The 21,570-nt window shown below is 35.2% G+C and overlaps 1 protein-coding gene across 1 annotated transcript; it reads left to right on the top strand.

Annotated features, from left to right (window-relative positions):
- Positions 1-9,862: 9,862 nt before the first annotated feature.
- LOC113041146 (transcription factor GATA-5-like) lies at positions 9,863-17,055 on the top strand. The gene is made up of 7 exons (XM_026199512.1): positions 9,863-10,118; positions 10,679-11,347; positions 13,228-13,397; positions 14,600-14,728; positions 15,141-15,225; positions 15,590-15,717; positions 16,229-17,055. Exons 2-7 carry the CDS (start codon positions 10,831-10,833, stop codon positions 16,346-16,348), a joined length of 1,149 nt encoding a protein of 382 aa, XP_026055297.1. The 5' UTR covers positions 9,863-10,118; positions 10,679-10,830; the 3' UTR covers positions 16,349-17,055.
- Positions 17,056-21,570: the final 4,515 nt, after the last annotated feature.

The raw sequence follows: 21,570 nt of genomic DNA, 5'->3' as shown, positions 1-21,570 counted from the left end.
TATACACTACTCTTAGAAAGTTTGATGTTGGTTTTTTCTATGTTTTGGAAAGGTTTAGTGTCACATAATCATTCAGAAACCATTATAACATGTTGATTTGGTGTTTTTATTATCATTAATTTAATAAATTTTTAGTTATTATAATGATTTTTCTTTTTTGTTTTATATATATATATATATAAAAGTAAAAACCAGTATTTATTTTTTTTAAATAAAAATATTTTGTAATATTATCTTTTTTAATAATTTTCTTTCACTTTGTTACTGTCAATGATTTATGAGACTGGATCTTTGTACTTTGATTATTGATAGTAAGTACATAAACAACTAGTAGCAACTTCACAAACGATTCATTAATTTCATATGTTCAGCAATTGCTGCTTAAAAAGAGCATATGAACTGATCATACTAGTATTTTGGATACTTGTCTAACGTTTTTTTTTTTTTTTTTTTTTTTCATTTATCTCAAACAGCATTTCCATTCATGTTTACAGGATTTTCTCGCGTTATCTTCTTATCAAGCTACATTTAGGACACGCTAGTTTTGTAAACTTTCCCATACATCATGGTTAACAGATAAAACATCTGATAACACTATCACAAATGTGATTTGTCAAGTCAGTTGTAGTAATGGCTTCACTCGCTGAGGGAGGCAGTGAAGAGTAAAGCTGACCATGATCTGAGCACACTGGATGTGTTGGTTTAGAAATCGGATCATTTTGGTAGCGCTTGGAGCAGTTTCTCAGAATGTGTTTGTTATATTCAGGGTTATGCATGCGCTGATGTTCTTTTCTCTGTTACAGATCCGGAGAGTTCCTGACTGTAAGGTCTCTACTGCTGATATCATACAGACTTCCTCTGTTTTCTGCTGGAGAATGATACACTTCTCTTCCTTTTCTCTCTCTTCTTCTCTCTCTCTTGCACAGACGCACACATGCACGCTCATATAGAAATGTGAACGCGTTCATCTGGAAAAAACCTGGACATGATCTAATGCAGTAATATATCACAAACATCAAAGGCCATATTACAGTCAGGATTTTTACAACTCGTAAAATGACATTTTATTAAAGTTTTAAATTATGTTTAAATATAAACACACCAAACTGCCCTCTTAATTTTTTTTTTTTCATGGTATTACCCTTAAAGCGTAGAGTATATACACATGTATGGGGTTCTTATTTCCTTCAAAAAGTTTTGAAAGTTAGAAATGATTACTTTTAGACTTTTTTTTATTTTATTTTGAGCAATTGTGAGCATAGATCTTATAAGAGACTTATTTAAAAAACATTACAAATCTTACCAACCCCAAACTTTTGACTCTAAAATGCATTATTTATCGATTATGTTACAATTACATTTAGCACTAGAGTTTTCTATGAATCGGCCAAACCCAGATGTGTTTGGAAATTCTTATGCCAGTTTTCTCTATGAAGATTTACACACCTGTCAGTAACTTCACACACATTAGTGTCCCTCTTTGTTTCTCTCTGTGTGTGTGTGTGTGTGTGTGGTTGGGTTAAATGGTGTGTATAAGTTGTTTTTTATGGGGCCTCAGGGGGAGATATTTCACACCCTATTTAACTGTTCATTACTGCTGGTCACTACGCAGGGAAAATGTTCTGTCTTTGGACAATTATGCAGTGAAATGATAACGGTAGAAAGCGTTAAACTACAGCACATAAAGCAGAACAAAGACGGTTCCTGAAGCTAATAATTACTGGACAAATGAGCTTAACCATTTACACTGCTCAACTTCATACATTTTTGCCCTATTACGACTTACAAGACTTTAATTGGTGTAGTGAATCGTAACTTTGTGTGAAGCTCTGTGTGCCGACGTCATGATCCAGAGCTGTTCCTGGTGAGCTCACTGTTAAAAGCCCTCTTACCTCACTGCTAGAGACTCCATCTTTCGTTCTGTGTGCTAGAGTCTGTTTTCCTTCTTGTCATTCAGTTGCATGAGATAACTCGAGTTATCTGTATGTTCAGAGAACGGAAACCTCAGAGGGTTCTCACAGCATTCAAGCAACATTTCACACTTTCTCAGTTGCAGAGCGTCTCTTATCTAGTATGCTGTTTTGACACTTTTTGTGGGTTTTTTTTTTATAACTTATTTTGGTGGGGATATTTTTTTGTTAGATAAGCAGATTTTATATGATTATTAGAGATACACATTTTATCAATACCATATTGGTTATAGGCTAATATTGGAGATAATATATTTATAATTATGATATGGATTAGAGGTGTTATATGATATTGAATATTGCTTCCTTTAATCTCTAAAAATGTATTATATAAATGTATTATTATAAATATAAATGACTAATTTTATCATTATTTAAAATAAATTATTATACATGTATTGATACTCTATGTAATCTTTTTAGCTATCTTTTTGACTTTATTTAATATTTTGATATTACATTTTATAATGTTTAGATGCCCAAATTGACTGATTTTATGAAGTAAGTAGTTTTTTATTTATCATTTATTTAGACAAAATAAAATGTAATTTTAATGTCATATAATAGTATAACTAAAATAATTTGCACTGATCAGTGATATTATAGTTAACAAACTATTTTAGTAAAATATAATAAATTATAAAATCATGACGTGTTTATCTTGTAATTTTAAAAACATGAACTGAAATAAAATAAAACAGTTTTTGCTCAGGCAGTATATATATATTCACTGAGATATCTTAATGAAATTTCAGTTTATTTCAGAATTATCTGAAAAAATTCTGTTTATTTCAAACTTATTCTGTCTTTTACATGCACAGTCACAAAACATTTAGACATTCATTGTTCAGATGAAGTATGTGGTGCATTAATTTATATTAACCTCTTATATTTGCTTTCATTTAGTGCATTATGTGCAATATGTAACATACAAAACTTTGTTTAAATTCCTTAAGTTGCCCACAGTCATAGACGACAATTTTGTCTGCTACAGTGAATGGTTGATGGATTATGGTTGGATGCATGGAGTATCATGAGAGTTTAGTCGTATTGTAGAGAGGTTGCATACTTCATATCCATTCATAATCATATCTATTCGCCATACATCCGCTATACACAGGCTTATCTCCTTCAAGGGATTCTGGCTGATTGCATTTAGAAAATGAAGAAAGAACTGAATAAGAGTCTGGCTTTTGAGCAGACTAGGGCTATGTTAAATTTGTATGACTGAATAAATGTCATGTTTGACTCGTTTACCTTACGCACACACACACACACACACACACAAAGCAGGGTCGGAGACTGCAAATGTGTACTGCAAACGCTCAATACTGCAAATACAGCATATGTTCTCAATGACACAGTTAAAAAAGAGATTCTTTGGCTGGGATATGGCCATCTGTTCATGTGACCTGTGCCCCAGTGACTGCTGTGCCACCTCTCTGACTCACGTCACGAGTGCCATACCTGTCTGAAACCCTGCGCTGACCTCGATCCTGGCCCACATTCACAGCCCTTCTTCCTCCTCACACCCAGATCAGCTTCAGTCTGTGTGCTATTCAGTTACACATTTCTAGTTGTTTAGAAAGGGAGAGGGACTTCCTCTGTACAGACTACACATAGTACTGCATTACTGAGCCACTGAATGAAGCTGCCTTGATGTTGTGCCAATACACTAACACATAAACTACCCATTAACACATCAGTACCCTTGATCTTAATTGAGAGGTATTTAGTAGAGAACATATTAGTGTTGTATTGATTTGATCAAGTAGTTTCCTGATTTTTAGTGGAGTTACTTAGCGGGCTTGGAAAGATTGCAGACATTTTCTCTTGTCTTATGCTTTGTTGCAGTTGCATTTATATTACATATTGGTGGTTGTTGACAAAAAGAATGGTATTTGGCTTTACAAAGCCAGTTTCTCTGTTGATAAAGCACACATAATTGTATATTATCTGTGAGAAATTTGAGCCATGTAGTTGTCAGACCACCTCCATGCATGTCATATTTTGCAGTATAACATGGGATCTAAAAGTCCACATTAAAATGTAATTTATTTAAAATAAAAAATCCCTAAAGTGAATTTGCAGACAAAAAAAGAGAAGATAAAAGTGATTAAACGTTGATTATAAATACATCAAAATAGTAATATTAGGAAATATTGTTACTATATTATATGAAATATTATTAATTTAAAATAACCATTTTCTAATATTATATATTTTAACTTTTTTTTCTGTGATGGCAAAGCAAATTTTTTCAGCAGCCATTGCTCCAGTCTTTAGTGACATTCAGAAATAATTTGATAATTTGATGCTCAAATAATAATAATTATTCCAATATTATAATCAATGATAATTATTATTATCAGGTCTGATTTTGCTTATTATTATTATTATTATTATTAGAAATCTCTTTTTTTTTCAGGACTATTAAATTTTTCATTATAAATGTCTTTACTGTAGCTTTGGAATTAATTTCAAGGGACTTGCTGAATAAAAGTATTAATTAATTTAATTAATTAATTAATTTATTTATTCATTGATTCAATCAATCATTCATAAATGAATAATTAAATAAATCGGAACCTTTTTTGAATAGTGGTGCAGCAATTATGGTCCCAATTTCAAATGTTCAAATCAAATTGATTAAAAATGTACATAAATACTATTATTTTTAAATTACATTTGTGTATTTTTTTATTAATTTGATTATAATTATAAATATTATTAAATAATAATTATTTTATTATCATTATTATATATTTTATTATTAAAAGTATAACAGTGATTCAGAATCAACTCTTCAATCCACATGTTTCTGACAGAACATACACATCTTAGTGTGCATACGTGTCACGTAAAGTTCATGTTGTGTATTTGTTTGTGCATGTGTTCGATTATGTCTATTGGTACAGATGATGTAAAACTCAGAAGTGTACGTTGGATGTTTTTTCCCCGTATATAGCAGAGATGATTTAGATTTGTGTGTGTGCACACTGGTAGTCCGTGGCCCTGAGGAGGCCAGCTGAATCCCATGCTGTGCTCCAGCACTGTAGTGATACGGAGGGAGGGTGTGAACTGAGACGCACAGATAGAGGCCTGGCAGACAGGCAGACAGGAGCCAGTCTCTCTGCTCTCACAGATTAGCCTGACTCCAGCTCCGCATTCCCCAGCTCGCATGCACTGGACCAAACAACACACACACACACACACACACACACACACAGGCTGTGATATTACACATACTTCAGCTACATACAGCCATTGCTTTAATAATCAAAAAACAATCAGCTCCCGATCAGAACATGATGGAGAAGAACAATACTGTATGAAGAAGCATCAAACTGAAATCAGAATAATCTTATAATCTCTAATACAAGTCATCGTGACATTACTCCAAAACCTCATAATCTCTGTACTAAAACTACATTATCACACACACAGAGTCATAACAGCCACACACTGCATCATAAACTTTGATTAGTGGCTGCAGTGTCTTTCGTTATGAGCTGAACTATCCACAAAAACCACAACAGACTGACCACAGTTTTATTCTGATCAAGGACAAGATTTCATTTAATCTTTGTATTCTTTGATAAAATAAATAAATAAATAAAATGAATTACAGAAAGAAAAAAATCATGCACGTCACGCAAGTTTGATTAAACAAATGCCACGACAAAAATAAAAGAAATATAAGATAGGCCTGAAATAACATCCAGAATATTCTTGTTTAATATAAAGCTCATCAGTATTTAAAACATTTATTTTAAATTCATATATTATTTCTTTTTTTGGTAAATAATAAATATATGACAATTAGTAAACTACACATAAATATGAAGTGGGGAAAAAAAGGTAAAACAAAATGTGGTTTACAGAAACAACAAAAGCAAAAAAAAATGTAATTCCTGTCATGGAAATTTGTATTTGTATTATAATAAATATATATAAAAAATAAGAAACCTATACATAAATAGGGAGTGGATAAATATTAATAAATATTGAATTACAGAAACAGTCAAAAAAGGGACATAATAAGAAAAATGGCATAAACAGTAAATAAATATGAATTACAGAAACTTTATGTCATACAAATTGGTTTATACCTAAGACAAATGACAAAAATAAAGGAAAGATAGACTAAAATTAGACACTATTTGATACTATTATTCTCATTATTGATACAGAAAAGTAAGAAACCTATACATAAGTAGGATTTGTATAATTCTGTGAAAACCAACTATATATGTAGTTGAAATAAGCTATAGCCTGATTATTAAAACAATGCAGGAAATGGATGGAAATTGCAGTCAGACACAGATGGAGAAATAAATTCCTCTGCAAACACACAATGTAAGGTACCAGTGGAGGTGAAATTAGTCGAGAAGTACCATATATAGACAGTAAATACCTCTTAGCATTCTTGAGTTATCAGCCTGCTTCCAAACCTGAAGACTCAAATTCCGTTTACATTGAAGGAATGCGCTCTTAACAAACGACTGCATCAAAGTATCACTGTAAAAACAGCCTTACATCTTTAAATAAAATCAAGGGAGGGCCTTCGATCATACACTTTTTCAACCTGTTTGAATTTAGTTAGGTTAGGTGAGGGAAATGAAGTTGAAATGAAGATGTCATGATGGTGTGCAAAATGAAAAGAGAAAGAGAAATCGTTAAACGTTTCTAACTATTATATCCTAGTGGAATCTTCTTTAGTAAAAGTAGAATCTTTATTCTTTTTGGACACTTTGACGTAGGCTAACGCCGATATAATAGGAAGATTGACGCTGTTTATCGAGAACGACCGTCATTATTAGAAGTGTGGCTCCTTTAATAACAAGGTAAGATGAGCACGTGAGCAGTATTCGGGGAGAGTGGTCTCAGTCTCAGACTCAGTCGTTAAGACGCATTGAGCATTATTAATCTCCTGGTGACCCCTTCATGATTCGGAATAGGTTCATCCTAAGTGTTTCAGCGGCTACTAAACGCTGGGGGTTAAGGCTGGGTTTAATGCCTGTCTCTCAGGAGGGGACGGCTGATACCGCGCGCTTATGAATGAGGTGCCTCGTGAGGCCCTCTCCGCGCGAGCCTCATTAGCTGTCCATCAAACTTCCAGTCAGTCTCTGGTTATGTAAATAGTGCTTACGAAAATTATCATGTTGACTATAGTTGTCTACAGAGTAATACTGTTGATTCAACAGTAAATGTTAATAAAAACTGTAACAATATTTAGGTTTTTTGTTGTTGTTGGAAGATAAACATTGGAATTGTACCCAGACTTTCCCCCCTCTACAATGAGTTTAGATTGTTTCCCTCAAATTGTGATCAGTTTTGTCCGTTAATTTCGTATTTTGTTTATCATTCTTAGTTCTAAATACTGCCCTCATTCTCCTGACCCAAACAAACAAACAAAAAAGGTTCAATAAATCAATAAATACTAGACTAAATACTAAACAAACAAACAAACGACGTCAGGGGATTTAAAATGTATTTAATTGTAGGATTTTTACAACATGATTTAAGAATCTTGTAGCAAACATGTCATTGTTTTCAATTCGATAAAAAAAAAAAAAAAGATTTATTTGTATACTTATTTATGGGCTACCAGCAACAATTCTGAAAGGCTGATCATCTTGGAATCTCATTCTTGGACGTGTAGGAATGTTTTACTATGGACAAAAGCTGAAAAAGTTTCAAGCAATCAGAAAGGTGTCGTGAAATGTATGAAACGCTAAATCAGTTAGGCTAATAATCATTACTCAATTAATAGATGTAGTCTGTGATGGATTCATGACGCGAGTTTCCCTGTGTCTGACGTCATTCAGTATCATCTCTGCCAATACTTTATCTTAGAAAACTATTCAATCGAATTACTACTTACAAACAGTGTTGCATACTCAGACACTTGTTTATTTTGTTTAGCAAATGGTAGCATATATACGTCATTTAAATAGGCTAATAATAATACTAAGCTGGGTTATGTGTTTAAACGAGTTCCAGAATATAAAATATAGCGTAATTTGTTTAATTTATTGTAAGATTCGTAGTTCGTCATGTTTAACCACAACCTGTTAATTGCAATTAACCAGTTATGATTGCGTTTTTCTCACATTTTTACATTTATTTAGAAAATATTTGCGTATAAAATATGTCAAGCCGTTCTGTAACAAGGCAAGTTCATCTTTAAAAGCATAACCATTTCAGAGGTTTCACTCCGCATTTCTCTCTCTCTCTCTCTCTCTCTCTGTGTGTGTGTGCGTGCGTTTCCCCCAGCAATAACACACAAACAAACACACACAACTAAAACACTTGGCATTGCGCGTGACCGTTCATGCAGAACAGAATTTACAGTTCTTCTCTGCGTCATTAAGTTCTTGCTTTGGTTGTCTGTCAAGACGAGATTGTCTTTCAAAACCTGTTTAGGATAACTGCAATGTCAGGTGATAAACTGGTAATAATATAATAATAATAATAATAATAATAATGTAACGTAAGATAACAATTCATAACGGTGTATTCGGGTAGGCTCCCACACATTAATAATCATATACTTTCAATATACTTTTATTTCAAGTTTGGGTTAATGTACCAAACCTGTGACCACATCATTTATAGGCCTATCAATTGACAAAACCAAACGGCTTCAATTGAAAATCCTCTGTGGTGATTTACTCTCAGGTAAAGATGGATCTGATCAAATGAAACGCCTGAGAGGTGAAGGGGGATTTGTTTAACCCGTGTAGGTTCTCCAGTGATCAAACAGTCGCTGGCTCCCTCACTGCAGACAGGGTGTGTGCTCAATTGTCCTCTCCACGCGTTTGTGGCGCGAGCAATGAGTTCACAGGTCGCAACATCACTTATTAATCTCATTATCAGCGGCCTGTCGAGGAGACTGATTGGCGACCACCTTTCTGAAATTTAAGAGAAATTTAAAACATTTGGTTAAGCCTACTTGAATAGGCCTATCTGAGAAGTGAAATCCCTATTTGATATTGTTGAGCCAATTTATTTGCACAGAAGAGCTTTTCGTTAATCAACCCTTGTATAAATAAATCTAAAATGTGCGTTTGGAATTTTGTATCATCCCTTATTATTGCTTTGGCTAATCGATGCACTTTTATTTGAAATTTTATTACTGAGTGTTATCTTTACATTAGCACGTGTTATAAATTTATTTATTTACATACATATTTAAAACTCTATTTTTATCCGAAAAGGGGGGAGGGGTGATAACTCTAACAATACCGCTAAGATAACAATATTTCCAACTGAGTATAATGAGTGTGATTATTGTTGTCTCGTCATAAGCTGTCGCTCGTATCTCTTATCTCTCTACAGCTTTTATAGAGAACACATCCAGATTTATCGGGTCATAAAATTGAGCTTTACGTTCTCTCACAGACAGCTATGGTTATTTTACTGCAACATTTTTATTTTACAAGAAAGTACAAACAAAATCCACAGTGTGCACAGTAGCGCGAGAAAAACGCGTATTACTCCAGTGCTTTGGTATTGTTTGAAACGTATTTAGACTCATTTAAATTATTTAAAATAAATTAGTAAAATTATAACAAGTAAATATAACCAATAGTTTAAAGCACTATAGAATAATGTGTGATTTTTCTGCTGATCATAGTTGCTTTGGTGCTTCAATCTAAGCAATTTTCCAACAGCTTTAGATGTATTTTAAAAGTGAACTTTCATCGACTTAAAAACACAATCGTTTAAAATACAGTGGACTCAGCAAATATAGATCGTACAGGTAGGAGCACACCCCTCCTCCGCAACACAACATCTAGTTTATCCCTCGTTCTTCTCCTCCTCCGTGGGTCCTACCTTTGGAGCGCGTCACGTGGTTCTGCTCTTACAAATAACTCGCAGTAAAGTAGAGAGCAAATCAGAGAACAGTTATATTAGGCATTATCTGCAGCAGCAGCTATCTCCAGATACAGACAAGGCACAGAGACACGTCCAAACGCGGAGAGGACAGCTACAAGTTTTCTGTGTGTCGCCGACTCGTTGAAGTTTGGATTCTGGGCTAAAATCAAGAAGAAAGAAGAGAGTGGGAACTTCCACGGCGATATTAAATCAAGTCACTTGGAAAAGAGGGTTCCTGACTTTATCACTGACTCTCCTTATCTGGTGAGATAATACAGCGAGAGCTCTTGGATGAAATTATATAAACCCTTTCCTTACAGCTATCAACGTTTTTATGTAATCTGCGTTTTCAATGATAAAAATATAGATGTTAGAGAGATTACAGTGCGGATTGATTCGATCCCCACAGATGATTAAATGGTCTGGTATAGAGTTTTCCCAGGATATCTGAGACTGCTGCTGATAATTATTTATATCCCTATGTAAAGATATGGACAGTAGGCTAATTAATTACATTTTAGTATATTAAATACAAATCTAAAGATACAGATAACCGAAAAATCATGACAATTATAACGATTTGTCCATCTTGACTGTAGCCTAGCCAATAGCCGATGTATTTTGTTTTTCCTACAGTTTATGATTCTTTATAAAGTTCGACTTATTTTAAGTTTCGACTTAACGTTGGAATAGCATGCTGTTAGTCCATAACAATGTATCTATGTGTTTCACTGAAGTCATTTTTATTCTCCTTCTTTTCTAAACCTTAGGCCATCTAATTCTGCGAAAATAATATGATTTGTTGTTTTTGTTTTTTTTATTAGGAGTGATTTTCTTTTCCTGAGGCCGCTGCTCACGGAACAGTTGCATTGGAGATTTTTTAGGGGGGACTTTACCGAGACTTTCACTGCAATTTGTGCTAATTTTAAGATTTCACAACTTTAAAGGATAGCTTAGTCATTGGATAGTCTACATTATGTATTCGATGGCTTTATCTTCCAACCCGTCCCCCTACGCACACGATTCCGGGAACTACATCCATCCGTCCGCCAGCTCACCTGTGTATGTGCCCACCACCCGTGTCCCTGCCATGCTCCAGACCCTGCCCTACCTACAGACGTGTGAGTCCACGCATCAAGCCCACGGGCTCGGCAGTCACCACGGCTGGCCACAGACTGGCACGGAGAATTCCTCTTTCAACCCGGGCAGCCCTCATCCTCCTCCCGGTTTCTCTTATTCGCACAGCCCGCCTGTAAGCAGCAGCACCGGCAGGGACGCCTCGTACCAGAATCCGCTGGTGTTGGGTAACAGCGGCCGGGCGGATCAATATGGAAGTGCGCTGGTGCGCTCCGTCGGTGGCTCGTACTCCAGTCCCTATGCGGCCTACATGAGCCCAGAGATGGCAACCTCATGGACGCCAGGGCCCTTCGATGGCGGAATGATCGGTCTTCAGGGACGCCAGGGAACGCTACCGGGAAGGAGGTCCAGCTTAGGTAAGATTATTCGTCACAATAGTTATTGTTTCTCTATGGTGTATACACTAACAAAACACTGACAAAACAGTGCATCACTTTAACGCGCTTCTAAAACAATTTCGTTTAGGATTCTGTTCTATCCTTTTGCACAAATGTCCTATTTAAAGTTAGTTATTACATTTAGGTCGCTATTTGGCAATAGTTTAAAATCCATCTTTCTAGTCAGCAGGCAAAAAAAAAAAATGGCTGGAATGGAGGGGGTTTCGTTTAATGCTGTGATCTCACAATTTATAGCAGTGGTTTTCAGGGTTATTTATTGCTGTCTTGGTGTTTATGTTAGACTATCGTTGTTAGAAGGCACTCGAATACCAGCTTGGTTAGGGTGCACAGGCACATTACAAAACCTTATCAAAACAAAACTTGATCTTATTCCACTATAATACACATATTTCAATGGGCAATGCAATCATTTAAATGTTAATTTAATTCCCCGCTTTTGTCTGTCCACTTGTGGATTGATGAAAGGGTCCCGTGCACACCTCATAATTGTGAGAACTATCCAAGCTACTGTCACCTTGATCAAACTTTTCTAAACAGACCATTGCAGGCAGATACACATTTAGCGGCCGTTCCCTTTGAAGCTCAGCGCTTAAGACGGACGCATGTTCTTTGATAGTCCATAAAACGTCACATTTCTCTCTACAACCGAGGGCGATTTATTCGGGCTTACACAAGGCTCATGCGTTTGATATTGAGCAGTTGCGTATTCTGTTGTTTTGCTACGACAAATGTTTATTAAACTTGAGTAAAGCTGCATTTTAGAGTACAGCGGTCCATCAGGAAAAACTCAACATTATTAGATAGCCCAGACATTTTCAACTGCTAAATGACAACACATAGTTTTAGAAAGATTATTAATACGCACATCTTATTTGAAATAAATTGTTGGAGAGCGTCACGTGTCATTATCTTGATTGATCGGTGACCCCTGGATCTTTAACACTGATAAGAGCCCCATTGACATTCCTCTCGCCTGAGGCCCTCGTGCCTCGTCAGCCGCCCTAATAGACACTCCAGTGACCCTGGATTTTCTCTTATTAATCCATTCTTCATTCCGTCTAGAGTTTTGTCACATTCCATACCGCTGATGCTCAGAAAACACCAGGCCTCCCCTATAGGTGAATCAATCCAAAGTGTTGAGTTTTTACAGGGCTTCAAAATATGAAAAACAACTTGTATAACACATTAGGCTTTTTCTAGAGTTTAGTTATTTAATTTAATTTATTTGAGCAAATGTGAACATATTGGATATATGAAAATAATAATTATAGGCCTATCTGAGCATTCTCCCTATTTGAATTAGACAATATTTTGTTTTATATGCGCAAACTTTTTAGAACACTCCCTTTATATAAACAAATCATATATACTACAAATACATAAAATGTTAGAGTGAGCCCTATTACTTTTGAAAGGTATAGCTACGCCTAAATTTGAACATATTTTAAAATGTTTAAATTTAGTCGGAAATTGCGGAACACGTAAATAAATGTTTGTGGGACAGAACATAGGAAGTCACCGATTTAAAGTGGGAACGGCGCATATTTAAAGACACGCAGCGTCTAAATGATTTCTGATCAATATACATCGTTCATTATTTTGTCCATTTAAGTTGATTGATATTTGGCCTTTTAGAAAAATAAAACAGGAAGAAACAGCAAAAATGACAAGTTAGGCTACATCTTGAAAACATCCCATCACTGATAGATCCCTTTAACAATTATTTCGTCTCGAGTTGTATTTAATGATTTTAACGAACACTGTCCTCTTATAAATCATCCTGAACCTAGAACAAAACCTTGGCAAATGCATTAAAAACGAACTGTATGTCCTTTCAGACATGCTGGAAGAGCTGCCGGGTGAAGGGCGTGAGTGTGTGAACTGCGGCTCCATCTCGACGCCGCTGTGGAGGAGAGACGGGACCGGACATTACCTGTGCAACGCGTGCGGCCTCTACCACAAGATGAACGGCATCAATCGACCTCTCATCAAACCACAGAAACGCCTGGTGAATAGCCATTTGTTAATTATCGTCAATAACTTCTTTTTTGTTTGTTTGTTTAGGTTTAACACGAACTTTTCCAATGCAACATTGTAAAAAGTCAGCAGGTGCCGAGTGTAAATTTAAACATTTATTTCTACCTGCTGACCCTTTAAAATGACTTGCTTTGGTTTGACGTGATATAAACATTTATTCAATTAAATAATGATTTATACAGTCATATTAAATAATATAATTCAACCATCTGATTTAGATGTTAAAACGTGAAGCAAAATTTTCTTCTAAATTTCCAGACAAATAATTTTTAATTTAAAGTAGGCCTATTCCTCATTGGCAAAAACTTTAAATTATTATTTTTTTTTTTAAGTCAAATAAAGAGTTCAGTCTTAGAAGGAAAAGTGTAAAATATCCTTATTTTTTTCCCTTTTTTTATTTTTTTATTTTTTGGAAATACCTAGCTGAAACTTTTATGAAATTATTTTTGCTTATTTATGTTCATGTTAAGAGGGCAGTGGGTTGATCTCAGGGTCAGTATACTGGGGAAGGCCATTGAAAGAGAGAAATTCAGCAAAGCCTTCACTGCTGTCCTGTTTCCCAGGATTCTCTCTCTCTCCCTCTCTTTCTCTCACTCTCTCTCTCTCTCTCTCTCACGCACACATACACATTCTCTTTATAACTCTCTCACACACAATTCTCTCACTCGTCTCTACCTCTCTGTTTTCATTTTTGCATTCATGACCTTGTCCTTGGGTCGGACTGTTTTTAGCCCAAGCAGCGCAAAACTCAAAACAACGCCAAACTTTATGCTGAATTTCAGCTGAGAAGCTTCATTCTTTCTCTAGAAGAATATTAATGATGTGTAGCTACTTTTAAAATCCCCCTTTGAATTGATAAAATGATGCTTGGAGTGAATATTGCAGGCCTGGTCACAGAGTCCCCATCCATTTTCTCTATTATTTAAGACCATGGTTGCTTGCATTGAAAATAAATGCTGTATAATACATTTACATATCTAAGCCAGTGCAAAATGTTTTTTTTTTAACACATTTGTGATTCAAGGTTTTTTCATTGATCTCCCCTTTTGTTTGAGGGGTATTTTTTTATTTCTTTCATCCCCTGTCTCAATTCCTCTCTTCAGCTCTGTAAAATTATATCAAAGTCTGCCATATTTATCACTTCCCTTAAATTCTGTATGTTTGTCTCCGCAGCAAAGCACGTCACGACGAGCAGGTCTGTGTTGCACTAACTGTCACACCAGTACGACCACGCTGTGGAGGAGAAACGCAGAGGGAGAGCCCGTCTGCAACGCCTGTGGACTGTACATGAAGCTCCACGGGGTGAGTGTGTGATTCAGTCGGCATTACTGTGCCACACAAGACTGATATTTCTTACTAGAGCTCGATTTGGGAGGGTGCATGCTGTGTGTATGAGCACGTCAGCCCGGGTATGTGTGTGCAAACCTGAAGTCCACGTGATACTGAGGTCATAGGTGTGTTTTATCGGAAGAGAATGAGAATGAAGAAAGGAAGGGGAGTTGATCAGTAAACTAGTGTTTTATAAACTCACCGCTGCCAAACTGACTCTCACAAGAAAAAGGGAAATATAATCTAGTTACCACTGCAACAACAAGACCCATATTCTCACCCAGTTCAACCGCCATTATAACTAAACCCCCAACTCTTGAGTAATTGCATAATGAATAATCGGTCATAGTTAAATTATAATGCTTCTACTGTACTCTTGTTTTAGATACCAAGGCCATTAGCAATGAAGAAAGAAAGCATTCAGACGAGAAAACGCAAACCAAAGATGCCCAAAACCAAAGCATCCTCAGGTAAGAGTTGAGAAAAGCATTTTAAAAGCGATGTTTTTTTTTTTTAAAAGGCTCATTTTTTAGACGAAAGCAGGCATGAGTGATTTGGATGGAAGTGTGGGAGTGAGTGAGTCAGAGAATGTGTGGAGAGAAATATGGGGTGAGCGAGAGAGTAAAGGGAGGGAAAGGGGAGTGAAAGAGAGAGAGAGAGTGCACTTTTCTCTGCATTTAGTCGACATGAGGTGTGTGTGTGTTTTACCAGGACAAACGGCAGCCAATGTTTGACACCATTAATTGTCATTTGCTATAACCTATAAAATAACCTGTCCAGTGTGCTGTTCCTTTATTGTGGCTGTCAGTCACATTTTGTTCTGTTTGTCTTCAGGGTCAACAGTGTCTGGCGCTGCGTCTCCCACTTCATTGCCTGCATCAGAGAACGCCTCTACAATCAAGAGCGAACCCAATATCGCAGCTTCGCCGTACGCAGGCCAAACTGTTGTCTCAGTCGCACAAGTATGTACTCATGTGATTGACTGAACTGTATTCTTTCTTTGTAAATGTCACCGTCGCTGAAAGGCAAATATCAAAGATGGGATAGATAAATGATTTATTCCGGAGTTCATATTCGCTCTAAAAATAAAGTTTATTGGCATCAGAGGTTTCATGAAGAACCTTTTATCCTTCATTGAACCTTTCCATTGGACAAAAGGTTCTTTGGATGATGAAATCTTGAAACCTTTTGAAACCTTGTTTGTTTAAAGTTGGAACTCTTGTTCAAAACCTGTGATGACTTTCTATCTTCAAATGGGACACAGATTTTGAACAATTTTCCAGCTGTTTTCTCCAAGTCCAATACAACATCATTCACTTTTAAATTCGCTAACACTTTGCATTGGAACGACATGGAAATTCTGTCATGATTTACTCAACTTAAATTTTGGGCGAACTGTCGCTTTAAAAATAGCCCATCTACTGTTAAGCTCAGTTTGGGCATCTAACAATATCTCTCTTTGTTCTTTATAAGGCATCGACACAGTTGGACAGTACCAGTTCAGGACATGTGGACATCAAATATGAAGACTACACATACACCCCGATGTCCATCGCCCCACAGAATTCCTGGTGTGCGCTGTCCCAAGCGTGATTTGAGACTTACTACCTTTTCTAAACCTCTCCAGTGCATTCTGGAAAAAAGAGACATTTAACAAGATCTACCTAATAGAAACTTTACACAAATGTAGAGAGACGGGCTTAGGAATGCAAGAGATTGACTGTAATTTATGCTGCTTTGCCTTGTTGATTTATCGTGGCATATCTGTCAGTGATGTCACGGCCAACTCCACCAAAATACAGCAGGCGACAAGCAGCGACTCGGCAACAGTTCTCAAGTTCCTTAAGCAATGATCGGGAGGACAAAAAACATGCTTTTTATGGCTTCTGAATGTTTCATGGCTTAGATGTTAATGATTAACTTTTAAGATACATTATTTATGTTGAGATAAGAATGGTGGAGGCTCTCCCATAATTCCCCTTATCCTTCAGGGAATGCATCTTTATGGTCGTTATGACTTTAGATCGCATACTTTCCCTGGATGAGGCTTTTACAAGTTTCATTGTTGTCTTTGCTGATTCCAGAAACTTTTAATTAATGCTGTATTCCTCCGATGATCCAAAGTGCAATGGCTCCCACTTTTCAGCAAATTTTGAAAAGGGGCACATTTATATGAATTGTTCGAAATTTTGTGTTTCGTTTTGTCTGAATATGTTAACCTAAATTTATTTGCTGTATTTTGTTGATATATATTGGAATTATATCATTGTTTTATTGCATATAAAATTGCCAAACATCTGCTTTGCGTCCGCACTAAATATCATTATTCTCCTTTCATTTTTTTCTACACTATAAAATGTTGTGTGTATATATATATATATATATATATATATATATATATATATATATATATATATACACACACACACACATTACAATTTTTTTTGAGTTTCATACAGTATTTAATGGAAAAAAGTTCAGAACTATGTAGATTTTTAAAAGGCTGTTGATGGTCAAACAGGCCACAGTGTGTTTTAGAAGATTATCATATTTTGACATTAATATCACCCTTTTTATTACTATAATGAAGAATGTGGGGTTATTTTCATGGATTTATAATTTTTTTTTTTTTTTTTTTTTTCAGTTTCCACAAACCTCTGTGGATTTAAATGAATATATTAATGTACTCTTATGGCAATACATAGGCTCTCATGGATAATAAATTTTTTGCCAAATTGGTGGCAAAATTATATGAATACATTTGTATCTCATTCATAATATATATATATATATATATATATATATATATATATATATATATATATATATATATATATGAATGATCTATACCCCACTAATATTTTAGGTTTGGGGGTGGATTTCCATGCTTTTTTTTTTCTGAAATTGCCACCTCATAAAAAAAAAAACATATATTTTCATATTATTTCATTATCTCAGAAAAATTTAAGTTTTCTATTTTAGCCTTTTTAGCTAAAAAAAAAAAGTGTTCATTTTTAAAACGTCCTGACTTTATAATGCCAAGATGAAGGCCATATATGAGTTGTATATGAATGCTTTGATGTTTATGACCTTATATAGTTCTTTAGTGTAACCTGTATTCTCATAGTGTTCGTGTGAATGACTCCCGGTGTCTGAGCGTACCTCTCTCCACAGAGTGTTGGCGATCAAAGGTTGTGTTCCAGCTTGGCTTTATGGTGCTAAGGTTTTGGGCTGGGCTACAACATGTTGGCTCTATGTGGGCATGTCAGCATGTAGCCCACCCACTTTACAGCCCCATGGTGACAGAGAGGCTCCGCCATCCACCTTTATTGCTATTGGCCAAATAAGCTTGCGTTATCTCTTGGTGTTTTAGTTTTTGTTGCCCAGGTGTTGAGGGGCAGGTTCAAGAAACTGTTGCATCAGGTTCATAACCTTAACCTCAGGAGTAGTGCTTCATAAGCAATATTTCATCCACTGTTTTTTATATGCCTATGCCATCATCATCACCATCACACAACTCACTGAAATGAATAACTGTCACTTCTAAACTGAGTCTACTACTGAGCGCAGCGATTGGTGATGAGCTTGTTTAAATGTATCTATTCAAGTACTGACATTACAAGTAATAACACACTAAAAAATAAATTAAATAAAAATTTCAAATACTTCCAGCAAAGATAAGGAGAGTTCGTGACTTTTAAATACTATTATCACATTTTCCATAGTCTAGATTCTATGATAATTTAACATCTCCAAAAGTCAACCATGATGATTTTTCAAAAGCACTTGAGGTTAAGGCAGTTTCAAGCTATTTTTTTCTGTTCTTTGTTCCTTTCCATTATTCTTTAAGATGGATAGCTTATTTTCTCTTTCTGTTGAGCGTTACTGAGGCCAAAGACAGAGGTTTCCCAGGGTCACCTTCCTTTATTCATTTTCTCTGCACTGCACTCTCTATCCTGCGGTAAAAACAGGATATTGTAGAGCAGTTTTGACCATGAAGGAAGTTATGGAGGGGGTGACAATTTATCCTACAGTGACAGTGGACTCGGCTGAAGGAGTTTTGCTTTTTGACTGTACGTGTGTGTCAACATTGTGATGTGTGGCTATGGATATTGGTGACTGTGTCTGTAACCACTGCAGAAATCACCAGAATTTCGGGGATGGCTCCATGGATTCTTGGGGACTTAACTAAGCCTTTTATTTCAAATTCCTTATAGACTGCAAATTATCACTTTCTCTCTCTCTCAAATAAAAAAAAAAAAAAAGTTATGTATGAATATCTATACAGTACAATGTTTTTAAATCATTTTATTATTGACTTAATCTTTGATTATTATGTTACGCTTTAGTATTTATTTAATTAAATAAGTTTGTTATGCTCACCAAGGCTACATTTATTTAAATAAAACAGTAAAAACAGTAATATTGTGAAATATGATTACAATTTAAAATAACTGAAAAATCTTTAAATGATTGTAAAAATGTTACAATCATTTGGAGGGGGGGGGTAAAAGTTGTAAAGTCGTAATCTTAAAAAAATTGTAAAAAGTTGTAAAGAGTTGAATTCAGATAATATAATAAAAAATTATATTTATACTGTCTTTTAAATCGGTATGTAATTTTTTTTTTTTTTTTTTTCTTATTGGCAAATATTTTTTCACATTTTTAAGCATAAATCTGTAGTTTATATTAAAAACTAATACTTTTTAAAATCTCAAATACATCTTATTCATTTTAGAATTAATACCGGTAGTTACATAAGAGATTTATATTTGTACAAGAAAAAATTTACAGATTTGAAAAAGTCATAGAGGTTTATGATTTTTTACATTGTATTGTATTTACATTGAAATTTAAGCCAGTTTCAACTTGCATAATATTTGGGGGGGATCTCATGGATTCTCATGATTCCATGAGATCTCCCAACTATATTATGCAAGTTAAAATTGGTTTCAATGCTGTCAATCATAAACCTCATTTTATATGAGGCCAATTACACATATTTTTTGAATTATCACAACCACTCTGTGAATCATTTCAAACAATTGCATGCACTTCTAACAAGATTTAAAACTAGAAAAGTTCATTGTAAAAGAAATCAGCTTAGAACAAGACACAATCCTTCATTTTGTTCACCTGTGCATGTGTACGCTTACATATTTTCAGGGTTTTTCATATTGAGGATTTCCTGACAATGAGCAGTCAGACATCAGAGCTGCCAGAGCTACCAGAGCCAGAATGCACTAAAACTGTAATATGTTCTTATATAACCCCACTGTAAAGCCTGGGCCAGAGAACAAGCCAAGTGTGGGGGAGAAAGAGAGACACTGGCTGGAAAAAAGGGGGAGAGAATCGACAATAATACAGCAATAATAATGAGTCTTGCTCCAAAGTTGCATCCAGCTGAGGTCTTCAGAAATGCTCGAGAGGGAGTTTTCTTAGACTTTGTCTTTTATAGACTACTATGTGAACAAGATGGATCCAGCAGTGGTGTTCTCAATTCTCACCTTTTAGTTGCGTCAACATTTCTGCCAGTTTGCAGTTCTCAGAACACACTATCAGTAAAATGACCTTAGAGGTGCCCTGTGTACTTTAAGCTATAGCGTTTGTGAACTATTAAGTCTGCCAAGGCTGTCTTTCTTTCCATCTTTCTCTTGAAGTCTCTCTTTCTTCACAGCACCACACCAGTTGACTGCCTTATTGGCCCCCTGCGACTTAAAAAAACAACCCCACATTCCCTAAGACACACACTGTCACTTGCACTAGTGTGTTTGTGTTAGTAGCTCTTGGGGGTTCTCCACAGGACTCCTATTATATTGTAATTGAGGACTCTGTTCTTGAATATGCACCCCACCTTTCACATTCTGGAAGAATACAGAGTACCTGGAACAAATGGTCCAATTCAGAGAGATCAAATGAACCTATTCTTCATGGGGCAATATTATAATTCTGTGATGCAATTATAATAATAACTTGCATTAGCCCTATTGAAAAGAACATCATTTTCAATATTATCAGTTAAAGGGAGCATCCACAACCCAGATAAATAGATTCTAGACAGAAAAGAAGATATTTTGACGATACAGTCATGCATGTTGTATTATTGTAACTAGGTAAAACATCTAAGTCATAGTTTTTTCCAAACAATTAAAGTTAACAATACAAAACAAATAATAACAAATAACAAATAAAACATGCAAAATAAATAAATAAAGAAAGACATAAAGAAAGAAAGGTTTTCTGTTCAAAACAAAAAGAAGAGACAAAATCGTTTTGAACAGGGTGTTTTAGGACCAAACCTGGGACCGAAAACAAAAAAACAAAACAAAACAAAACAAAACCAACAAAGTCAAAGTTTTTAGGGTCCAAAAGTTAGTGGGGTCCAAAACAACAAACACACACAAAAAAAAAAAAAAAAAAAAAAAAAAAACAACAGAAACAAAACAAAACAATGAAACATGTAGAAGAAAGAAAATCAAATAAACTTGAGAAATAATAAAATAAATAAAAAATATCCAAATAAGAAAAAAATAAGTCCTTTTGCAGGTGTGTAGACCCATAGGAATATTTGAAAATAAAGGTAAAGTGGCTAACTACACACTGAATCCAATCCAGGCTGAAAAAGTTTTTTTTTATAAATTTATTTTTATAAATTGCATCGTACAAAAAGTGCAGGGTGCATGTTAGTTAAAAACAAGTGGACGTGAGCAAGCAGATGTTTCAGCACATTGCTATTTTCAGTGTTTGCTTTACAACCCTTTTGTAACCCTTTTTCTATGTACCTTAAAAGTTGAGGACAATCAGCTGAATACATT

Source organism: Carassius auratus, chromosome 23 (genome assembly GCF_003368295.1).
Source record: "Carassius auratus strain Wakin chromosome 23, ASM336829v1, whole genome shotgun sequence".
In the NCBI taxonomy this organism is placed as follows: domain Eukaryota; kingdom Metazoa; phylum Chordata; class Actinopteri; order Cypriniformes; family Cyprinidae; genus Carassius; species Carassius auratus.
Note: the sequence above shows the minus strand (reverse complement) of the source record. Positions and strands in the feature narration are given on the sequence as shown.

Coding starts and splice junctions, on each gene's coding strand:
- LOC113041146 (XM_026199512.1), top strand. CDS start 10,831: ATGTATTCGATGGCTTTATCTTCCAACCCGTCCCCCTACGCACACGAT. Junction 11,348..13,227: donor GGGAAGGAGGTCCAGCTTAG/GTAAGATTATTC, acceptor ATGTCCTTTCAG/ACATGCTGGAAGAGCTGCCG. Junction 15,226..15,589: donor CAAAACCAAAGCATCCTCAG/GTAAGAGTTGAG, acceptor GTTTGTCTTCAG/GGTCAACAGTGTCTGGCGCT.